The sequence below is a fragment of the Dendrobates tinctorius genome, unplaced genomic scaffold (assembly GCF_039654945.1).
Source record: "Dendrobates tinctorius isolate UK_male_01 unplaced genomic scaffold, ASM3965494v1 ptg000030l, whole genome shotgun sequence".
NCBI lineage: Eukaryota > Metazoa > Chordata > Amphibia > Anura > Dendrobatidae > Dendrobates > Dendrobates tinctorius.
In genome coordinates, this window is record NW_027361698.1 from 46273837 (window position 1) to 46295423 (window position 21587).

Here is a 21587-nt window from a genome sequence, read left to right on the forward strand (position 1 = left end):
TTGTTTCGTGATATTGCCATGAAAGCAGAATACATGAAGATCTACATAACATAGGCAAATCCAGGTGCAGAGATCCTACGTGGAGGACATCTAGTATGCCACTTAGCCTGTTGCACTGACTACATAGGTCATCAGGTGCTTGTTTACTTTCCATTATACTTTGACAAGAAGTATATGATCATTCTGTTCCTATATGCAGGGTGGATAAAAATCTTGATTTTTTTTAAAAAATCAAAAAAATCAGATTTTTTTGATTTAAATCAGATTTTTTTGATTTAAATCATTTGATTTAAATCAGATTTTTTAATCAAGTTGTACACAAGCAAAACTTTGTCTTTTTGCAAATCTAATTGTTTTACACAAATAAAAATATTAAAACAGTTGATTATGAAACCTAATAATTTTTATTTGCACTATTAAACACTCAGAATTGAACTACAGAGAGTAAGTACTTTTTAACAATAGCCTATCTCTAACGTTTGAAGTAAGCAAACATCTTCAGTGAATACATCAGTCCTTTAAGCCTACTGTTTATTTAGGACTTTTAATAGGAAAACCAGTTGTCCTGCTTGCTTTAGCAGTTCCTAAGCGGTTTTGGACTGTTGTGTGCACAAAACCAAATGAAGAAAACAATCTCTCTACTCCTGCGGATGAAGCCGATGCAGTCAGTAGCTGAGTAGCTAGATTTATTATCTTTGCTGGAAGAACAAGTGATTGCGACTTCCACCAGTCCAGTGGTTTTATTTCATTAACGACGTTATCTGCAAACATGTATTTTTGAAATGGTGCAGATTCACACTTCAATTTCAGCACAGTTGCCACAATGTCATGGTTAGTATTGGCGAGCCACTCCATTGCAGAGTTGATTTCCGCCTCAGATAATTTTTTCCCTCTGTAGATGGGATGCAAGATATTGGCTAAATAGTGTTCTTCTTTTAATGCTTGGTCCTTGCGGTGCTGTATTGCAACCTTTACATTGTTTGAGAGGTTCAAGAGATCTAGAGAACCTTCTAAATCTTTCCAAACTTCTGTGGCATCAGCTATGGTTGCAGTATCTTTCTGCATTTTATCCAACGCAATCGATATTGGCTTTAACCTTTCCAAAAGGTCCTCGGCATTTCTCTTCACACCAAGATTTAATACTTTGCTTCGTATATTAGCATCAATTTTATCCCGATGTGTTTCGCAAATGGACAGTAATTTTGACCAGTTGTTAATAAACAGTTCCAAGCAGTCAGCCAAGGTATTCCATCTAACATCTTGTGGTAGAACCAACTTCAGTCCTCCCATTTCCTTGTAGGTTGCATGTGCAAAATGATTATTGCGGAAATATTTAACAATTTCTACAGCATGTTCCTTGACACCCAAAATATGCAGGTCTTTTGCCAAAAGATGCAACAAATGGGCAGAACAACCGTATGTAATGACATTTGTGTCATCCTGTGCCAGTTCCGCTCGCATTTTTGCCACATTGCTTGCGTTATCAGTAACTAAGCTCCTTACTTTACATCCAAACTGTTCTTGGCATTGGTGAATTGAGTTCTTAGCAATTTCAAGTAAATATTCAGCAGTATGTGAATTTCCAGATGTGTCGATTGTGTCTGTAAGGTAAGTTTCACCATCTTCTGTTGTGACACAAGTGCAAATTATGGGGTCGTTGTGGATGTTGCTCCAACCATCCAAGCTCATGTTAACAACCTTGTCTTTCAAATATTTTGTACAAGCCGCTCTTTCTATGTCGTATACAGCCTGAAGATGTTTTCCTGAGATATCAAATCTACTTGGTGGTTTGTAGCCTGGTCTAATTCCTTCGATCATTTGTACAAACAATGGGTGCTCAACTAGTCGGAAAGAAGAATTGGTTGCAAATATGAATTTAGCAATTAATTCATCAAAATGTTCTTTCTGGCTCGTCGTAGTCTTTAAGATGAATTTTTCTACACTTTGCACGCAAAGTTTTTTTTTGGGCTGCTTTGTTGAAGTTGTACCCAGATATTGATTGTCACGTGCAGCACAAGCCATATTTGACCCTGAAAGCACAGAAATTAAAAATATAAATCGACTGCGTATTTGAAGAAATATAACGAAAATATTGAAACAAACTTTTTGAACAATGTAATGGTCCTCGTCCTATAAGGGCTGTCTCAAAAGTTATGCTACTCAAGTTTTCCGGTGAGGTTGCTGTAATACTGGTAACTAATATCAGAGCCTCAGCAACTGAAAAAAATTATGTCACAAAAGTTTTAAAAATGTTTTTTTTTTAAAATGGTCAATTTGGCAGACTTCAAAAGTGAATTGCAGCCTACAATAAAAAAAAAATAAGCGTATACACACTTTATTTTTACTTAAAGGACATGTGCACCTTTATTTTTTAAGGTGCAGCCAGTCACAGTGTGCACATGTCCTCCCCCCGCAGCTCTCTTACCTCCGATGTCAGCGCTGCGGGGATCCGTGGCTTCGTTCTGCCCGTCCGCGAGCGCGCCTCCATTCATTTCAATGGAGCGTGCGGCCCGCTGACGTCACGCCGCTGGATCACTGCGAGTAGGCCGCAACCGGAGGACGGGAGGCGGACGGTCAAAACGAAGCCACGGATCTCAGCGCTGCGGGGATCGGAGGTAAGAGCGCTGCGGGGGGAGGACATGTGCACCTTAAAAAAATAAAGGTGCACATGTCCTTTAGCGTTAATTTTCTGTGAAATATTGCCTTAACATAAATTTAAATTCTATACTCCAGAACTACCAGTGCTAGAAATTTTTCTTTTCATAGACTTTAACCATCCCAGTAAAATGTCTGTTAAAAAAATAGGTTGTAAATTAATTGCCAGACTTACCACTAGTACTAGGCTCCTGGTGCATAAGAAGCTGTGGGGGTTCATTGACATTAGTTGTATCACTATCAACATCTTCATTTCCCTTCTGGTTGCAGTTTTCATAATGTGATTTCAAATGGCAAACAAGTCCTTGGATATCCTTTTGACAGTATTTGCACTTTGCTCTTGCACCTTTCTTTCCAAGATCTGCTGCTGGCATCTCAACAAAATGAACCCAAATAGGGTCTCTCTTAGGACCTGCTGCCATGGCAGGCTCACACAGATCACTTATGAAGTTTGATTGTTACTACAGCCTGAGCCAAGCACTGCTGATGTTACTACAGCCTGAGCCAAGTACTGCTGACTATCCAACAAGTTTGGGCATGTCAACTGAATGCAGGGAAAAAGAAACTAAACCAAAACTGAAACCAAGCTAGAAGTGTGGAATTAAAGGGGCAGTATGAACAAAATGTGGAGGCTATTAATAGTTTATACAATTAAGACATGCTGCTTTTAAACACCTACCTATTGCCATATAGTAAAACAAAAAAGATTTTTACTTACTTTGGGGTCCCCCCCTCACCCTGGCGTTAGATCGTTGCCCCTAGTTTCGTCCGTGTAACTATGGGCGCACATGCACACTGCTCTCACTTCTCATTTTAATCGTGATTTATATTAAAAAAAAAAACCTTTTGATTTAAATCAGTGATTTAAATCATGATTAAAATCATGATTTAAATCGATCCGATTTAAATAGAAAAAAATCTTTTGATTTAAATCGTGATTTAAATCATGATTTAAATCGGCGTGATTTAAATCAATCCACCCTGCTATATAGCATCATGCAGTTGGCAGCACATCCCATATACAAACAGCGATATGCTATTGATATCGCACCGTGTGCTTTGTTCGTTTTTCGGGTGATCAGTGGCAAATTTAACCCTTGGCCACATCCTTACCAATGCTATGTAGTTAGCCAGGGCGCTCCCTATTCTGCTGAAGCTTGTGTAACTAGTTCATATATGCAAAGTGGAGTCATAGAAGATTCCTGTGACACCGTGGCAATTGTCATCCCCTGGCTGTTATGTCATCCTTTAAATTAAAAAGACAGACCATTATGTAGCTGACTTGCGTATAGGTCCCATAATTATACTCTACAATATACCTTATGTGGACAAAAGTGTTGGGGCATATTTCGAAGGGTATGTGCGATTGCTTTTTAGGCATGTGCAAACACACCAAGTATTTAAGTAGGAAGATGCCTTGGGTTCTGTCCTAAAGCATCTTTTTCGGCAACTTTTCAGTTCTTTTCTGCAACGTCTTGACCGTTTTTTTTTTTTTTTGTTTGTTTTTTTTTTACTTTTAATGAAAAAAATGGTGAGCTGAAAAGTCACCTGAAGAATGATCAGGTCACTTGTTTGTGTTGATGGAGACCAGAAGCAGTTAAAAGAAGCTCAAAAAACTGAACATATGCACAGCAAGTTGGTTTTAGATTGCACTGCATATGTTCATTCTGTTCAGCATTTGTTCATTCTGTTCAGCATTTATTTAGTGCTTTTTAGGCTGTGTGCCCACGTTGCGTTTTTTAAGCGTTTTTTATGCGTTTGTGCCGGATCAGACGCTTCAGAAACGCTTAAAATAAGCTTCCCATTCAATTTAATGCATTTTTGTTTCAATGCGTGTTTTTTTTTCCGCTCAGAAAACGCTTAGCGGCTAAAAACGCAGCATGCTCATTCTTTTCCGAATAGGTCCGCGCTTTTAGCTGTTTCCAATGTTACCAGAAAACGCGCGGAAAAAACGCTTCAAAAACGCGTGTTTTTTGTACAAAGAACGCGCGGAAATAAAACGCGTGTTTTCTGGGAAGGAGTCTGTTTTTTTGAGTGTTTTAAAACGCTAACGTGGGCACATAGCCTTAAGGGTATATGCACACGTTGCGGATTTGGCTGCAGATTTAGTTAAAATCAAAATAACTCATGGAACAGTGCAATAAAATCACCTTATAATAAAAATATCGCACTCATGGAAAATAAAGGGGACAAATCGGATGATAAAATCAAACAACGAAAGAAACCGAAGCTATGTCCAATAATTAAAGTTTATTAAATTAATATCAAATATAATGTAGAAAAATAAGGGGAGGCCAATGCCTTGGATAAGGCACAAACGGGGACAGTAATGAGCACTTATGCTGTATATAAAGATAATATCGCACAATACAAGGTAAAACACAATAAATAAGGTGCTAGTGCCAGTATAACATTAATGTGCAAACAAAAAAATAATTCATGATGTTATATAAAGTGCAGATATATATAAATCTGTGCAGCAAACTAACAACATATGACTGCAAAATAAAGTGCAGTGCTAGAAAATAGTGAAGTGAATCTAATCCATCAAGGTAAATGTACAAAGAGAATTCAAGAGGCAAACCAAAGTGTTAAATGTGCCAGCCCCGACGCGCGTTTCGGCGTACCTTCGTCAGGGGGACATTGGAAAACTGCTGTATTTCTGAAAACTGCAACGTGTGTCACTACTTTCAGCATTTTTGCAGTCAAAGGGTACAATAGGTAAGTTCAAAAATTGCAGGTAACCTGATGTGTTTTTGATGCAGAAAACTCAGGAAGTTGTTTTTGGGGGGCACTAAACTATGCAATCAGCATGCACAAGAGACAAATGTACCTGAAAGAAAAAAACACAGCAAATACAAAGCAAAAAAACCCAAAGCAAATCATGCTTTTTGTATGCAGCTTCTTTACTGCCAAGAGAGCAGAAAAAAACAGCAAAAAGGCAATGTGTGACCATACCTTTAAGGCTCTGATCACATGGAGGTTTGTTTTCTTCAGGAGTTTGTGCAGCAGAAAGTTTTCAAAAAACACAAATTTTGACTGGAGAATTTATGCCCCAAAAACTCCTGGGGGAAAAAAAAACAGTGTAAGCAATAAGCATAGCCTTGATTAGTGACTTCATGTTTGCATTTAGTCCGTTGCCACTGTCCAGCCATTAGCCCTGCAGTCTGCCTTTACAAACATTTCTGAAAGAGCTCACTGATACCACCGTGGTGCTGTAATAGGACAGTGACCTCCTAAATATTCCATCAACTGTGAGTATTAATGAATAGTAACCAGCAACTCGCCCCCATGGTGATAGACCACTAAAAGCTACAGGGTGGGTCGCAGAGTGCTGAGGTGCACAGTGTATGAAAGTCATTACTGCTTTGCTAACTCCATAACTGCAGTTGTAAACTTGATCTCACGTTATCAGCCCAAAAACTGTGCCTTGGCAGCTCTTAAGCTGCATTTAAGCCTTACATCACCAAGCACAATGCCAAGCAGCTGATTGTTCTGTAAAGCAGGGCCCTACTAGAACAGTGGAAATGGGTTTTCCGGAGTAACAAATTGCACTTTTTTATCTGCCGGTCTGAGTACAAGTCTGGGTTTGGTAAATGCCATTAGTGTTACCTGCCTGACTGCATTGTACTCTTGTAAAATTTTGAAGAGGCGGGATAATGCTATGGGGTTGTGTTTCAGCCCTGGTCAGACTAGGTCCCTTGGTTCCAGTGAAAGGATATCATAAAGGGGGTATCCGTGATTTTACAAAAGAACAAATAATGTATCAAAGCACTAACATTCAGGTAATTGCCTGTTTGCGGCGCCTTTCTTCCCCTGCACCATGCACAGCAGGCAGTCGAGCTGCCAGATACCCCCTGTAATGCGTCAGAGTGCCAATACTTACTGGACAGCTTTGTGGGAACAGTTTGAAGGCTATTTTTTGGTTCCCGAGGGCACAAAGCATGGTACTTAGACATGGATTGCATGAGTTTGGTGTTGAAGAACTTTATTGGCTCCAACAGAGCCCTCACCTCAACCCCATTGAACAACTTTGGAATGAACTCAAACTGAGCTTGAGAGGCAGTCTGTCTCATCTAACATCAGTATCTGACCTCACAAATGCTCTTCTGGATGAATAGGCAAAACTTCCCACAGACACTCCAAAGTCTTGTAAAAAGCCTTCCCAGAAGAGCTTCAATGGGCCAACCAACTTTCCATTTAATGCCCATGGCTTTAGAATGGGAAGTCATGAATGTCATGTAAGGTTTCCCAGTACTGTTGTCCATACAGTGTATGTCCTACAACTCCAGGACCAGCTCATGGGAGGATCTCTCATCATTAGAAAGCACATCTGTGATAACATTTCCTCCGCACTCTGTATCTGCTCATTGTTCTGTGCTGATGCTGCCTGTCAGCTTGTGCTCCTGATCTTAGAAAGCAGCTGCATCATCATTTCCTCTGTGCACCTTGTAATGTCGTCTGGTTACTATTTTCCCCGAGGCTGTATATTTTGTAACTTGACTTCAGCTTAAGGGGCAGAAATACACAAATTGCAATTCTACAGGTTATGCTCCATGGATTGTGCAGGTATGCACCTGATTGTTCTGAAACTGTGCTTATTGACACTATGTGGAAAATAGCATACAGATCTCCCAGCCAGTAATAACTCATTAGAGAGTTTTCCAAACTCCCCAGTGAGTGCAGTGCTAGCTGTGCAGTGTAATAATAGACAAAGGAGTCATTTGCATTAAAGGGCTGTAAGCAAGGCCCTCTTTGCTTGGTCTAGACCCTACTTAGAATTATGGATTACCTGTTTTGTTTTAAACTGATGTTGTATGGAAGGTGTGAGGCAGTAACAGGTGTTATATGCGAGGGTCGCTATGTGTCCCCCTGGATGCGCATAGAAGAGTATTGAGGCCGCTGGCGAGCATTGCAGTGCAAAATAAAAGTAAGTTTGGTCTTGGGCAAGCTATTTGCCCAAGGCAGATTTAAGAAAACCCACCATGGGCTTTTTTTTTGGAATGAATTACAGGATAGTAGTGGGTCAGTTCACTCCCTCCAGGCCGGGTCTTGCAAGTGGCCCATGGTCACACATTCCAGTTAAAAACCCTGCAGTAAGGCTAGTTTCACATTAGCGTTTTTAGCGCTGCGCTTCGTGCACAGTAGAAACGCATGCAAAAAACGCATCATGCGTTTTTAGGCTCATGTGTTTTAACTAGTTTGTAGCCATGTTAACTCTTAAAACACGGCGTTCCCATAGTCTGCAATGTGTTATCTTTGCGCATTCAGTGCGCTAGCGTGCGCATGCGTTTTTTTGACGCTGTTGGACCGACCCAAAAATTCAACAGGTTGCGTCGGGCGCGCCTAGGCGCACACTATAAAAACCGGATGCGCACGAAAACGCATACGTGCGCATGCAAATGCTAGACCATGCACCCACCATGTTAAACATGGGGGCGCATGATGCACTGCGCTAAAAAAACGCTAATGGGAAACCAGTCTAAAGGGTTTGGATGTGTCGGTCTGAGTTTGCAAACTTTCAGAGCAGGTGGCTTTGTAAAACTCAGCCTGTGTGAGGTAATGAAGAGCCAAAAGACCTGGCATCCCTCAGTGTGACACGGTGGTGCAGTCGTCTACGGCAGCCAGTCTCGGATGTAGAACTGTTTTGACACCTGGCTGCGATCTGGAGCATTTCCTTGTGCTGTTTCTTTTGGACATTAAAATACATTTGTTTTGAACTTTCCTGTGGTCCCTGCCTATCTGTCACACTGCACCAACCCTGCTGCAGTACAACGGGAACTGGGAAGCATCTTGGTGCTCTGCTAGTTTGTTTCTGTGTGTATGTGTGTATTTACACTACCGTTCAAAGGTTTAGGGTCACTTAGAAATTTCCTTATTTTTGAAAGAAAAGCACAGTTTTTTCCAATGAAGCTAACATTAAATGATTCAGAAATACACTCTATACATTGTTAATGTGGAAAATGACAATTCTAGCTGCAAACCTCTGGTTTGTAATGCAATATGTTCATAGGTGTATAGAGGCCCATTTCCAACAACCATCACTCCAGTGTTCTTATACTTTGTGTTTTGCTAACTATGTAAGAAGGCTAATGGATGGTTAGAATACCCTTGAAAACCCTTGTGCAAGTATGTTAGGTTAGCACAGCTGAAAACAGTTTGGCTGATTAGAGAAGCTATAAACCTGACCTTCCTTTGAGCTAGTTGAGAATCTGGAGCATTACATTTGTTAGTTCCATTAAACTCTCAAAATGGCCAGAAAAAAAGAACTTTGATGTGAAACTCGACAGTCTATTCTTGTTCTTAGAAATGAAGGGTATTCCATGAGAGAAATTGCCAAGAAGCTGAAGATTTCCTACAACCGTGTGTACTACTCCCTTCAGAGGAGAGCACAAACAGGCTCTAACCAGAGAAGAAAGAGAAGTGGGAGGCCCCGCTGAGCAACAAGACAAGTACATTACAGTCTTTAGTTTGAGAAATCGACACCTCACAGGTCCTTAACTGGCAGCTTCATTAAATAGTACACGCAAAACGCCAGTGTCAACGTCTACAGTGAATAGGCAACTCCGGGATGCTGGCCTTCAGGGCAGAGTGGCAAAGAAAAAGCTATATCTGAGACTGGCTAATAAAATGAAAAGATTAATATGGGCAAAAGAACACAGACATTGAATAGAGGAAGATTGGAAAAAAGTGTTATGGCCAGACGAATTCAAGTTTGAATCACACAGAAGAACATTTGTGAGAGGCAGAACAATAGAAAAGATGCTGGAAGAGTGCCTGACGCCATCTGTCAAGCATGGTGGAGTTAATGTGATGGTCTGGGGTTGCTTTGGTGCTGGTAAAGTGGGAGATTTGTATAAGGTAAAAGGGATTTTTAATAAGGAAGGCTAACACTCCATTGTGCAACACCATGCCATACCCTGTGGACAGCGCTTGATTGGAGCCAATTTCATCCTACAACAGGACAATGACCCAAAGCACACCTCCAAATTATGCAAGAAATATTTAGGGAAGAAGCAGGAAGCTGGTATTCTGTCTGTAATGGAGTGGCCAGTGCAGTCACCAGATCTCAACCCCATTGAGCTGTTGTGGGAGCAGCTTGACCATATGGTACGCAAAAAGTGCCCATCAAGCCAAACCAACTTGTGGGAGGGGCTTCTGGAAGCATGGGGTGAAATTTCTCCAGATTACCTCAGCAAATTAACTGCTAGAATACTAAAAGTCTGCAATGCTGTAATTGCTGAAAAGGGAGCATTCTTTGACAAAAGCAAATTATGAAGGAGAAAATTATTTCAAATAAAAATCTTTTTTTTTGAACCTTGTCAATGTCTAGACTAGATTTTAAATTCATTTGGCAACTCATTTGATTAATAAAAGTATGAGTTTTCATGGAAAACACAAAATTATCTGGGTGACCCCATACTTGGTAGTGTATACTCAGGGGTAGGCAATGTTTACACTGGCACTGGATTCTTGGAGTCAAAACAATGTAAAGTTTATTTGCACAGCTCAAAAATAAAACCATAAACACAAAGTTCCTAGCCTTGTCTAAGCACTGACTAAACTAAATAGACCCTGGCTACTCATACATGACTGAGCTAGTCATAGTCCAGTGAAACAAAACTGCTATCGTCCATAGAGACCACTGATACTTGCAGTTTGGTGCATACAGACTGTGCAGACTCTTATCAGAGAAGGATTCTGGCTTGTCTCTTCTTAGCTCCAAGACACATCCAGTCTGGTCAGCTTCCCTGAGCTGACTGACTAAGGTGAAAGCCTAGTCTAGTTATATGCAGCCATACATCAGCATATAAAAATATATACTTTTGTTAAATTCTTACTTTGACATCTTTTAGCTGAATTTTGGAGACTTTTGGGTTGCAATCAAGAAATCCCAGAAGGTCAAGCAACGAGTATCTCTTTAAAGGAGTTGTCCGGTCAAAATCGATGTGACTGCAGACTTATTAATTCCCCTCTCCAAGCGCACACCGTGCACTGCGGAGATTCTGACCTGTATAACGCATGCATACCCTCTGATCCCGGGTCAGAAACCGACAAATCCCCGAGTGCATGCAGTCACACACTTATTTGGACTGGTCTGAATTTGGAGTGGACAACCCCTTTAACGCAGTCAATGACTGTTCATATTGTCATCTCTTCAGATTCTAGTCGATTTGATATTACTGGCATTTTCTAGTGCACATTTGTCGAAATCTGGACCACAGGGTGAGTATATTTGTCCCACGACGCCAGGCGGGTCCCCTGAGTTTATTTGGCTCTGTCCCTTGCCCAGCATTGCACTTTCACCTGGCATTGCACTTTCAATTGTATCTGCACACACAGTTGAAAGCATTGATGAAGGAGGGAGCGTCAACTGATTCTCCCTGTCCTATCATTCCCCTGCTGACGTCACGACAACGCATCCCCTGTACCCAGTTGTACAGAGGATCTGAATACACCATGGAGAGACCGAAGCAGCGAGGGGTACAGGCAGTTTTTTTTTTTTTTTTTCTTTTTAAATACTGTATGGAGCACTTTCTGTGGGCATTATACTGTATGGAGCACTTTGTGAGGCCATTATACTGTATGGAAGGCAATGTGTAGAGCCATTATACTGTATGGAGCACTTTGACCATTAAACTGTGTGGATGGCTGTATGGGAATTACAGTTGAGGAATCTGACTTTGTTTGGGGTCACCATTCTTTGTCAGGGGAATTGAGGCAGGGAGGTACAATGGGGTCATCATACCATCTGTGTGGAGTTTACTGTGGGGGTATCTTACTGTGTGTGGGGCAATTTTGTTTGCATCATGCCTTATTATCTGTAGTATTCAAGGTTTTTATACTTTATTACATATTTAAATTAGGCTATTGGGCCATATGCTTTTTGCTGCTCTTACATAACATATTAGTCCAATATTTTGTTCTAAGACTTATTAATTAAAATGTACTTTGTGGTGACAAGCCCTTTAAGTTTGTTTCCATGTGAAAAACTTCCTCCTTTGTAGGCATTTTTTTTTTTTTTTTTTTTTTTTATAAATATGAAGGTCGGCCCGTGACTTTGTCCCAACTTTTAATTTTCTCCCACTGTGTGTTTGAGTTTGACCTCCCTGTCCTTAAGTAAGTTGAAACAACCACTTTACAGGGGACCTGGCAGCCAAAATTCCCCCTATTCGCTAATTAGAGCTCTGCATATGTCATTTAACACTGATTTCTTGCAACCCCAACATTTAGGCAAGAATCCCAGCGGGTAGGTAACTGATTTGTCCCAGAGGTGTGCATTTTGTGCCGACCAGTCCCGCACACGGATATCATGCCCACAGAGGCATGATTGATGTCTCTGCAGGGAGACTGCGCCTTTTCTCTACTTTATAAATCTTTCACATGTGTGGCTACAGCAGCGAACATCTGCATGTGCCATTGCTTGTCCCTGAAGACTGGTAGACCAAACATTTCCCTTTGTGAGCATACGGCAGATGTGCTATGCTGCTATATTAAAGGGCCGATCTCACAAAGTAGTGACACGTGCAGGAGTTCACTGTACATGGCTAAAGTATGTGCCACTACCTAGCCGTCTGAGCGCTGACACCGCAGCACACAATGTCTGTTGTATGCTCGCAGGGGGATCTGCTTCGTCTGTGAGACTGCTGTGGCAGGGACACATAAACTTCTGCCGATTGTGCATGCCCAAAGTCACAAGTGTGCAATTGTGGGATTTGGGGAGCAAGGAGGAGGCAGAGGGGCACAGCAGATGTGATAGTCACTTGCTACTGGATTGGGCTTCACCAGCTAATTAGAATATGTGGCTCCAAAATGTTGTAAAGATAATTTTAATGGGATCTATGCCTAAACATTGGAATTGCCAGAAATGACAAATGCAGTGCTGTGATTAGTTAATAAGGGTAAGGCCTGGGCAATATCCCACAGGATTAATAAAATCAGTAATTACCGTAACACAAAAAAATCACTTTAGTAAAAATCAAACTTATTAGTGAGAATCTGTGTGTCTGCCTCCTAATTAGTGTATGTACACATGCACTTCAGAAGAAGACAGAGTTAGGGTCCCATTTCACATAGCGACGCACCAGCGATCCCAACAACAATACGTCCTGTAAGGATCACTGGTGCGTCGCTAAATGATCGCTATTAAGATGTCAAACAGGCAGATCTCTTCAGCGACGCAGCAACAATCCGGCATCAAACACAGCGATGCATGCTGGCCAGCAGGACACCCACGATGAAAAAAATGGCCCAGGACATTAGAGCACGATCAGCGATATCCAGCAGGGGGCGGTCACCGCTATGTGTCACATGTAGCGATCTCGCTGTTGTGTCACAAAATCGGTGACGCATTAGCGATCTCGCTATGTGAGATGGGGCCTTTAGATCTAGTTCACATCTGCATTGTACTTATTACTGATCCAGGGAAAAATACGGAGCCAAATAGCTCAGCGTGCTGCTCTGTATAGTCCGATAAAAGGACAGACATGACGAAAATCCTTTAAAAGTACAGAATTGTCTTTGCTTGAAGTTAGACTTGAGCAAAAAGATTTGTAGGCCCTTGGTCCAGCGGCCATGTCACTAGTCCGTGTCTGCTAAGCCAGAGCACTTAGCACTTATGAAATGTTCATGGATTTGGTTTTGTTTAGTAAGGAAAGGGTATCTCTAAAACCCCCAAAAATTGAAGAAAAATACGTATAGATTTTATTTTTTTTAGCCATCTTGCCTGACCCTAGCTGAGGTCAGTCCATGTAGAGGAGGTAAAGCCAAGAGTGGCGTAGCCTGTGGTTGCTGGTCTGGTCTGCACATCTCTCTTTTGATAACTACTTTGCATGCTGTATTAGAAATGCAAATACCCCTACAGGCAAAACATGTCAGTTTAGGCAACCAATGTGAAAATGCAGATTAGGAGTTGTTTCTAAAGAGAACATCAGCAATTTACATTTTGAGGCTTCCATCAATGTCCTCCCTCCTCTTCGTTCGTGTGCTTCTCACTGACCGCCGGCACGTGGACAGATGAGATGAATGGAAGAAAATGACTGCCGCTTCTCCCCCAAAGTGATTTCAATCTCTTGAATTCTAGTAGCGGGAGCAGACACATTACTTTTGGGGTCTGTAATATGTTGCTGTAACACATGAGGATTTCTGGGGCAGGAAGAGTTGTAAGACACTTCAGACCGCCATTAATTTCAGTGTTGGGTAATCTTGGGGTTGCGCATGTTGTGGTTGCCTAGCTACAGTATGTATCTCCATTTTCTGACAATGGCAGGTTTTGTAGTAGATCTTGCCATTTGTCCCGAAATAAATGCTAGTTGTAAATATGTCCAGCCTGGATAACGATTGTTCTGCTCCCAGGATTCATATGGGTTGCAAAGTGTCAATTCTGATTTGCGGCTGCAATTTTCTGCACATTTGCGCATGAATTTATAGCCATAAACTTTGCAATATAGAGGTTATAGAAGGCAAACGGAGGAAAGTGGGGGTTTTTTATGAAACCCATTTGCAAAAAGTATTTTTGGCCAAAAGTAAATTCTTTTAAGTCAGAATAAAAAATACCCAAATGTTAACAACCTTATGAACTAAAGAGTTCAATGCAAAGGGGGGTGAAGGAGGGATGGGTGAACCTCTTGGCTTAATAGGGCCTACAGTTATGCCTTATTCCATTTTTTATGGAAAAATGTATTGCTCCTGATTTGTTAATGCAGCGTCCCAAGCCGAGCCCGCATCTTTCCTTGCAGATGATTTCAGTGATATTCAGCCATCATCTACTCTTAGCAGTTAGGCTGAGTTCACACGTCGCTGTTTTTTCGCGTTTTCGCGGCGGTTTTAAACGCACTATTTTGCCGCGAAAAATAAGCATCCTATGGGATTCCGCAATGCTGTGCTAATGCTGCGTTTTTTTACGCAGCGGAATCGCTTTGCGGTAAAAAACGCAGCATGCTCATTAACTTAGCGGAATCGCGGCGATTCCGCCCACATAGGAGTGCATTGTTCTGCTTACTTTCTGCATGTGGCTGTCCGGAGGAGAGGAGACTGTCCTCCGGGCTTTGGGTACCATATCCCTGTAAAAAATGGAATTAAAATAAAAAATATTGTTATTCTCACCTTCCGGCGTCCCGCACAGCCTTCCCGCCATTCTCCACGCTCCCGGTCTCAGTAATCTTTTGCGAGAATGACCGCAATGACGTTGCGATCCCGCGGGAGCACGACGGCTCGCGGTCATTTGCGCAAAGGATTACTGGGAGCGTGGAGAGAGGCGGGAATGCTGCGCGGGACGCCGGAAGGTGAGAATAACAATATATTTTATTATTTTTTACATTTTATCTTTTACTACTAATGCCGCATAGGCAGCCTCAATATTAAAAAGTTGGTCACACTTGTCAAACACTATGTTTGACGAGTGTGACTAACCTGTCAATCAGTTCTCCAAGCAATGCTCCAGATCGCTTGGAAAACGCTAGCATTCTGCAACCTAATTTCGCTTGCAAATCGCTAGTTTTTCCGCGGGAATTTAAAATGTGATTTTTCCCGCGGAATGGAATTCCGGAATTCTCGCGGTAACTTCCGCAAGAGTTCCGCTACGTGTGAACGTAGCCTTACACCTATGGCTGTTAACTTTTAAATACCATTGTCGATCTCTGACAGCAGCATTTGTAGCCCGCCAACAGAGGGACACGTAATTCTATGCACCCATTGGCACCCCATGATGTTATTGAGCGGCATCAAAGAGTTGTCATAATAGCCAAGGGTCAGCTGAATATCCCCGTGCCTGTCACAATGGTTGTGACCACTAGCTTCTGACTGGTGTTCATACGTTACTGTACACAGCCGTACTGTAGTATTGCTATGTATAGTACAAGCAAGAACAGATTCAAGTCCACTAAGAGGATTCCAAAATAGAGAAACGTGAAAAAAACTGTTTTTTAAAGTTCAAATCAACACCACTTTTCTGCCATAAAATATTGACAAAAAATACACATGTAGTGTCACTATGTCCGTAAAATGTAGTGTCACTATGTCCGTAAAAGTCCAATGTACGAAAATATGAAATTAACTCGATCTGTAAACTCTGTAATGACAAAAAATAATCAGAATGCGTTTTTCAGTCATTGCTGTCCTACAAAAAATGTGATAAAAGGCGATCAAAACGTATCTACCTCAAAGTGCGATCAATAAAAACATCAGCTCAGGGTATAAAAAGCCCACCCTCCCTCTCAACTGAAAATTCAAAACATTATGGGTCTTGGAACAAGGTGGCCAAGTAATTTTTTTTAGTACAAATTTTTGATTATTTTTTTTTTTTTGTTTCTCCCCATAATCGTACTGACCTGGAAAATTCTATTACCATATAAGGAACACAATAAAAAAAATCAATTCTGAATTTTCGCTTTTTTTTTTCTCCATTTTTCTTGCAATTTTGCCACATTTTGAATTCTTCCCCCACTTTCCAGTACGTAACATGGTAAAATATATGGTGTCCTTTAAAACCACAACTTTCCCCACGAAAAGCAAAATCTCATATGGCTACGGCAGCACAAAAATGAAAAATTGAAAACGGAAAATAGCCATGTCAAGTAGGGGTTAAGTTGCCTTTTTTTTTTTTTTTTAAATGTCGGACTTAGGCTGGTTTCACATTCGCGCTTTTTAAGCGCACGCACGGCCGGGGGTAGCTCCGCCCCCGATCCGGCTCTCTGCCCGGCGTGCCCGCCCCTTCCTTGTAGCGCCGCCTCCTAGCGCACAGCGGCGCCTGCGATCGGCGCACCCTATCTTTAGCATAGGGTGCGCAGATCGTGCGCAGGCCGTGCGCTAGTTGCGCTTTGACCTGCGCTGCGCACTTTTGACGGTGCGCCGTGCGCGCCAAAATCAAACTTTTCGGATTTTGGCGCGCACGGCGCACCGTCAAAAGTGCGCAGCGCAGGTCAAAGCGCAACTAGCGCACGGCCTGCGCACGATCTGCGCACCCTATGCTAAAGATAGGGTGCGCCGATCGCAGGCGCCGCTGTGCGCTAGGAGGCGGCGCTACAAGGAAGGGGCGGGCACGCCGGGCAGAGAGCCGGCTCGGGGGCGGAGCTACCCCCGGCCGTGCGGGCGCTTAAAAAGCGCGAATGTGAAACCAGCCTTAGTCTTCAACTACACAGATTTTGTACTAGAGTCCAAGAGCTCAAACTGTGACATTTTGAAAAAGGAAAATGAAGCTACTTCATGTTCATTATTTGATTTGCGTCTTATTTTTAATTAACTTGGTGGCTATGACAAGATCAGGTCACATCAGAAAAAATGCATAAAGGCAATGATGTATCGGGGCCAGGAAGTATTTTACAAGCTTTATTCCGTTAGATTAAGCAGGGTTGTAAAGCGGTGTGGCTAGGTACGTAACCCAAATAATAAGATAATTGGAGAAATTCCCTATGCGTCATTAGAAAGAAGTCACAGGCAATTTTGTTCTTTACAAGAAAAGAGGGAACCTTTAAGGGGACTCTCACCAGGTTTTTGCTACCCCATCTGAGAGCAGATCTTTGGGGCAGAGATCCTGATTCCTGTGATGTATCACTTACTGTGCTGCTTGCTTCACTTTTGATAAAATTCCAGTTTTCTTTGCTGCTGCTTATCTACCACTAGCTGCTGGCCCGATTCTAAAGCATCAGGTACTCTAGAATATGGCCAGCGGCAGATTAAAATAAAAAATGTGATATACTTACCACCCGACGGCCCCTGGAATCTGTCCCTCCTCTCCACGCTGTCGGCATCTTCCGTTCCCAGTACCGCTTTGCGCCAAAGACCGCTGCTGACGTCCTCTCGCGAAGAAAGCAGTACTGGGAACGGAAGATGCCGGCAGCGTGGAGAGGAGGGACAGATTCCGGGGGCTGTCGGAAGGTGAGTAGATCACTATTTTTTACTTTAATTCTATTTTTTACACGTTTATGGTACCGAGGGTCCGAAGGAGTCTCTTCTCTAATTCGAATACTGAGCACTGTGTACACTGCATACACAGAAAGCAGCCAATCAGTGGCATAATACAGCGCTCGTGAATATGAAGGACTACATGGCAGCAGGTTTTACTAGTCCTTTAGTGATAATCTGCTGATATACCTGCTGTTTTGAATCAAAACTACAGCAAGCAGCCCAGTAAGTGACATATCGCTGTAATCAGAGTCTCGGTCTCTACATTATACCTCTCTGAGATTAGATGGCAAAACCTGGTAACAGATTCCTTTTAATTTTTAAGAAAATATATTACAGTAAATATTAGGCTACGTTCACCTGCAGCGGTTTTGCTGCGTGGTGTTTTTTTTCTACAGGCAAAACCTGCTCTCTTGGCAGTAAAAATGCATTGAATACTCCCATTTTTTTTTTTTTTTTAAGTGTGGATTACATGTTTGCTTTTACGTTAAATCAAGTTTTATCCCTGGAAAAACAGTCTCATTGCTTTCCATGAGTAAAAAATGCTGCCAACAATGCTGACAGTATTGGCATCGTGCAGACTTAAAAAAACGCCAGTGTTCAGATTGTCAGGAAACAAAACAAGCATCCGCATTAGGTTTCTGAAATGTCACAGCGTTTGTTGGTACTATTTTTTTTTTTGGGGGGGGGGGCACTAAACTTTGTCCGCATGCTCAAAAGAGAATAAAGACCCACCTGCTTTTTGTAGGCAGCTTCTTTGGCTCCGTTTATACTAAGTGTTTTTGATTAGTTGTTTTTTTTTTTTTAATGTGCAAATTGCCTCTTCAGAGAAAGAGTGGACTTGAACTCTATAGCGCCACTTGTTGGTAGTAGCGATCCTTGTTTTTAATGCAAATTTTCAGCTGTGTTTTACAGTACCAGCAAAGTCTGAGATTTCGGAAATCTCATGCACACACATTGTATTTTTTGTCCTCAGGATTTTATGCTTTGCTTGTTTTTTTGCACAATGGCGCAATGTCACTTCTTTTCAGCGTTTTTCCAGCATTTTTTACCTATTGAAATGAATGGGTGGTGAAAAGGAGCACCAAACACGCAGGCATCAGGTTTTTTTTTTTGTGCCAATGCCTGATTCTATAGAGTAGGGCTTTTTTCAACACTAGGAACATTATCAGCATGCACAAGAAACAAATCTAGCATGCCAAAACTGGCGCAAAGAAAAACGAGGAAAGCATGCTTGTTTTTTTTCTTCAGCTTCTTTCCTGCCAAGAGATTTTTTTGCTGCAGAAAAAAATGTCTAGTGTGAACTTACCCTGTTACTGAGAAGAGAGCAGGTTTTTTCTGCAGGGAAAAGGAAAAACACAGCAAAACACAACGTGTGAACTTAGCCTAAAAATCGGCTTTTAACTTGCAAAAATAAAACCGCAGCAAAAAAAAAAAATGCTGCAAAAACTCTGTATTTGATCACATCCGTACATTGGTTCACTGCTTCTTCTAAGCGCGCAGCCAGCTGCCCACACATTGGATTCTTGACTACTTTCTGCCATAATAGCGACACATTTCTTGTGGGTTTTGTACATGGGGCAGTTATATTGGTAATTTGGTTGATGGTTGATCACAGTGTATCGGGTTTTATGCAATTGACACATTTGTCTTTTTTTCTTTCCTTGCAAGGTCGCCTGTTGTATCCCAGTGCTAACCATGAAACGCTCACGCCTGCCGAGCAGCAGTGATGATTCCGATGACAATGCCAGTAAGTTGTCACATTACTTTCGTCGTATGTATTTATCCCAAACAAAATTACAGGAGGATGAACAAAAATGCACTCCTCCTGGTTTCTATCAAGTCATTATGGTAGTTCAGGCCGTTGCTCATAGCAAAGGTTGGAATGACATTAGCTCTAGTTTGTTTTGTTTGTTTTTTTTAAACCTCCCCTGGGTTCTCTGTGCTGCCGTACCTGCTTGTAATAAGTGTAGATACCTCCATTCATCACGTACAGAACCTCTTCTAGTCTCCGCTAAAGGAGTCACAAAAACACTGCTGCATTTGGGAAGTAGAGGTGGCGCTGATGTATAGGTTCATTCTCCGAGAGCATCTGTACCTGAAGGGTATGGAGAGGTGTTCTTGCATATTAACCCCTTTCTGACATATGACGTACTATCCCGTCCATGTGCCCTGGGCCTTAATGCCCATGGACTGGATAGTACGTCATAGCGACCAGCTGCGCTCATGGGGGGGGGACGCAGCCGGGTGTCAGCTGATTATCACAGCTGACACCCGACACAATGTGCCAGGAGCGGTCACGTACCGCTCCTGGCACGTTAACCCCAGGCACACTACGATTAAATATGATCGCAGTGTCCCGGGGGCATAGGGAAGCATTTCTCAGGGGGGGGGGCTCCCTGCGTGCTTCCCTGAGACCCTCAGAACAACGCATTGTGCTTGCGTTGTTCTGATGGCCTCCTCCTTGCAGGACCCCGGATCCAAGATGGCCACAGGTTCTTCCGGGTCCTGCAGGGAGGTGGCTTCTCGGTGTCTGCTGAGAGCAGGTGTTGAGAAGCCCCCTGCACTGCCTGTCAGATCGCTATATAGTAATGTCTCACACTGGGACAATGTAAAGAAGTAAAATTAAAAAATATATATTTTTTTTAAAATTCCTAAATTAAAGAATAAAAAATATATTCCCCAATAAATTCATTTCTTTATGTAAATAATGGAAAAAAAACAAACAATAAAAGTACACATATATTTAGTATCGCCGCGTCCTTAACGACCCGCCCTATAAAACTGTCCCACTAGTTAACCCTTTTAGTGAACCCCTTCAAAAACGTCATCTTGTCCCGCAAAAAAAGAGCCGCCATACAGTATCTTTTGTGAAAAAATAAAAACATTATAGCTCACAGAATAAAGCGATGCAAAAAACAATGCTTTATCATACTGCCAAGCAAAAAGTGCAATAACACGCAATCAAAAAGATGGATATAAAGAAACATGGTACCGCTGAAAACGAGCTGCCATACAGCGTCATCAGAGAAAAAAATAAGAAAGTTATAGCTCGCCGAATAAAGCGATGCAAAAATATTTTTTTTTACATCAAATTGTTTTTATTGTATAAAACCGCCAAAACATAAAAAAAAATATAAATGAGGTATCGCTGTAATCGTTCTTACCGGAAGAATAAAACTGATTTATCAATTTTACCACACGCGGAACGGTGTAAACGTCCCTCCCCCCAAAGAAATTCATGAGTTGGTGGTTTTTGTTCATTCTTCGTCCCAAAAATCGGAATAAAAAGCGATAAAAAAAGTCACATGCCCAAAAATGGTATCAGTAAAAACGTCAACTCGTCCTGGAAAAAATAAGACCTCACATGACTGTGGGTCAAAATATGGAAAATTTATAGATCTCGAAATGTGGTGATGCAAAAACAATTTTTTGCAATAAAAAGCGTCTTTTAGCATGTGACAGCTGCCAAATATAAAAACTCGCTATAAATAGTAAATCAATAAAAAATACATTTTTTTTTAATTTTATTATTTTTCCCTTACTACGGGGATGATGAAGGGGGTTTAATTTACCATTTATAGCGGGTTTTTATGTTTGGCAGCTGTCATACGCTTTTTATTGCAAAAATAGTTTTTGCATCAGCATGTTTTGAAAGCTATAATTTTTCCATATTTTGGCCCACAGAGTCACGTGAGGTCTTATTTTTTGCGGAACAAGTTGACGTTTTTATTGGTACCATTTTCGCGCACATGACTTTTTTTTTATCGCTTTTTATTACAATTTTTGGGATGCAGAACGAACAAAAACTAGCAATTTATGAATTTCTTTTGGGGGGGGGGGGGCGTTTACACCTTTCCGCATGTGGTAAGATTAATAAAGCAGTTTTATTCTTCGGGTCAGTATGATTACAACCAGCAATATTTCATTTAGATCTTTTTTTATGTTTTGGCGCTTTTATACAATAAAAACAATTTTATATAAAAATAATTATTTTTTATTTTTTTTAAGGGGTTCACTAAAGGGGTTAA

At 41.6% G+C, this 21587-nt stretch overlaps 2 protein-coding genes across 3 annotated transcripts in view; one reads left to right on the forward strand and one right to left on the reverse strand.

The window, feature by feature from the left end:
- Positions 1 to 21587, forward strand: part of JADE1 (jade family PHD finger 1) — a 129003-nt gene that overhangs the window by 16827 nt on the left and 90589 nt on the right. For both annotated transcript variants that reach the window (XM_073572078.1, XM_073572077.1), the window contains exon 2: positions 19228 to 19306. In XM_073572078.1, the coding sequence (XP_073428179.1) occupies positions 19255 to 19306 (52 nt within the window). In that variant the 5' untranslated portion in view covers positions 19228 to 19254. The remainder of the gene's footprint in view (positions 1 to 19227; positions 19307 to 21587) is intronic.
- Positions 416 to 3631, reverse strand: LOC141086226 (uncharacterized). The gene is made up of 2 exons (XM_073572076.1): positions 2831 to 3631; positions 416 to 2030 (listed from the first exon to the last, which is right to left on the reverse strand). Exons 1-2 carry the CDS (start codon positions 3075 to 3077, stop codon positions 532 to 534), a joined length of 1746 nt encoding a protein of 581 aa, XP_073428177.1. The 5' UTR covers positions 3078 to 3631; the 3' UTR covers positions 416 to 531.

Coding starts and splice junctions, on each gene's coding strand:
- LOC141086226 (XM_073572076.1), bottom strand. CDS start 3,077: ATGGCAGCAGGTCCTAAGAGAGACCCTATTTGGGTTCATTTTGTTGAG. Junction 2,031..2,830: donor CCAGGAGCCTAGTACTAGTG/GTAAGTCTGGCA, acceptor CTGTGCTTTCAG/GGTCAAATATGGCTTGTGCT.